The sequence below is a fragment of the Sinocyclocheilus grahami genome, unplaced genomic scaffold (assembly GCF_001515645.1).
Source record: "Sinocyclocheilus grahami isolate Dianchi unplaced genomic scaffold, SAMN03320097.WGS_v1.1 scaffold487.1, whole genome shotgun sequence".
NCBI classification, from domain to species: domain Eukaryota; kingdom Metazoa; phylum Chordata; class Actinopteri; order Cypriniformes; family Cyprinidae; genus Sinocyclocheilus; species Sinocyclocheilus grahami.
Genome location: NW_015505666.1, coordinates 546,095 through 547,765, shown reverse-complemented (window position 1 = coordinate 547,765; position 1,671 = coordinate 546,095). Strand labels below are relative to the sequence as shown.

At 41.9% G+C, this 1,671-nt stretch overlaps 1 protein-coding gene across 1 annotated transcript in view; it reads right to left on the bottom strand.

Annotated features, from left to right (window-relative positions):
* Positions 1 to 215: 215 nt before the first annotated feature.
* LOC107553938 (aryl hydrocarbon receptor nuclear translocator-like protein 2) overlaps positions 216 to 1,671 on the bottom strand; it is a 13,974-nt gene continuing 12,518 nt past the window's right edge. The window contains exons 6-7 of the mRNA XM_016236284.1: positions 1,281 to 1,427; positions 216 to 460 (exon numbers count right to left, since the gene is read on the bottom strand). Of these exons, the coding sequence (XP_016091770.1) occupies positions 216 to 460; positions 1,281 to 1,427 (392 nt within the window). The remainder of the gene's footprint in view (positions 461 to 1,280; positions 1,428 to 1,671) is intronic.

The window sequence follows — 1,671 nt, the reverse complement described above, 5'->3', positions numbered from 1 at the left end:
AATAAGTCCAAGTTTTGAAAAGAAAACACATGCCGCCCTCTAGTGAGAATGAAGTCCCCATGTACAGTCAACTTACTACGGATACCAGGCAAGGGAAAGTTATGTAGGTAATTACATACTGTGGAGCTAGTTTGCACATATGACTATGATTATGCACACAAACAACTGCCAGCCACAAAAATTTACATTTATTTATTCCCAAAACAAGAGTCAAATTACCGTTGATCCACAAAGGTGAATTTGCCATCCATGGCGTAGCGGGTGACAAATTCAGTGGGCTTGACCTTTATCTCTCCGTTGGCCTGCGGGAGGGTGTGGGGGTGCACGCGGCCCACTGCTACCAGGCAGCTGAAGTGGGAGCTCTCTTTATCCGTCTCGGCCTCCCCCTCCGTGCCTAGCTGGTGCGTGGGCCAGGTGCGCATGTAGCCCGTGCAGTGCACAGTGCAGTACCGCTGTGACTCTGTTGGGGCAGTCAATCAAAACAGAGTCAATTTACAAGTGAGCTGTGAGCCAAATGTTCCACCATATGTTGTTAAAGAGGAACACAAAGGTGCACGTTTCATTCCCTTTTGGATTTGCTTGATTTAATCTAAAAACGTGCCATGACAAACATCTGACAAATGTTTTTTTTTTTTTACAGTGTTGTGACAAATGTGATATGTAGGAAAGCTTAAATATAAGCTTTTGCTCAACATGTTGAACATACTGTAATTTTGAAAAACTAGCTTATAATGCATGTTCAGCGCATGAAAATAGATAAATAAAAACCAATGCATGGCTTTACAGGGTTGCCTGAACAACTTAACTGCTCTGGGCAGCTTGGAAAAGGCCATGCTCACCAAGAAAAGAAACGTCAATGCTGTTCAAGTACAGACAGCACAGCAAAACACTTTCCAAAGTGAAGTCACTATCCAACAACTTTGTAGGAATATAGCTGTTGGAATGAAATCCCACAAGATGTGCTTACACCACTGCACGTGGCGAGAAAAAAAAAAAGGGGGTGTCGTGTAATGGGAGTAAATATGCAGACGTCGTCATCAACACGTCACAAATGACATCTTGGACAAGCAAGAAGAGAGACATTGCCAGGCTGAAGCCAAGAATATAGAACCTTTATTTAACTTTTTTTTTCTTTTTACAGAAAAATCATAACAGACAGTGGATTTCTGCTCTTCTGAGTCACTTGTCATGTCATCATTAAAATTGGAAAACCATCTTTAACAACTTGATTGTAAAAACAGGATGAGCTCCTGATGTATCCTGACTGAAATGCTACTGACCTTTCTTTTTTGAAGCCCCAGCCTGGAAGTCCTTCTCTTCTTTGACGGTAACTTTGTTGTACTTCATTCGGCAGAAGAATGAGCGCCGGGCTCCAGAGCAAAGCCGAGCCACTCCGACGGGGAGCTCAGCCTGCACCTGCAATCCCGCTGCACATAAACACCAGTCAGATTGGTTGAAATAATGATTTTCCCAAAAACGTATATTTTATTATTTACTCACCCTCATGTTGTACCAAATTTTTTTTTACCAAAAGCAATCCTACGGCTTCAGAACACTTCAAATACAGCACGAGTCATATGGACTACTTTTGCTGTGCTTTATGCCAGGAAACAGGTTTGAAACATGTGGGAGAGTAAATAATCAACTAAGAATGAATAATGAAAAAAAAAA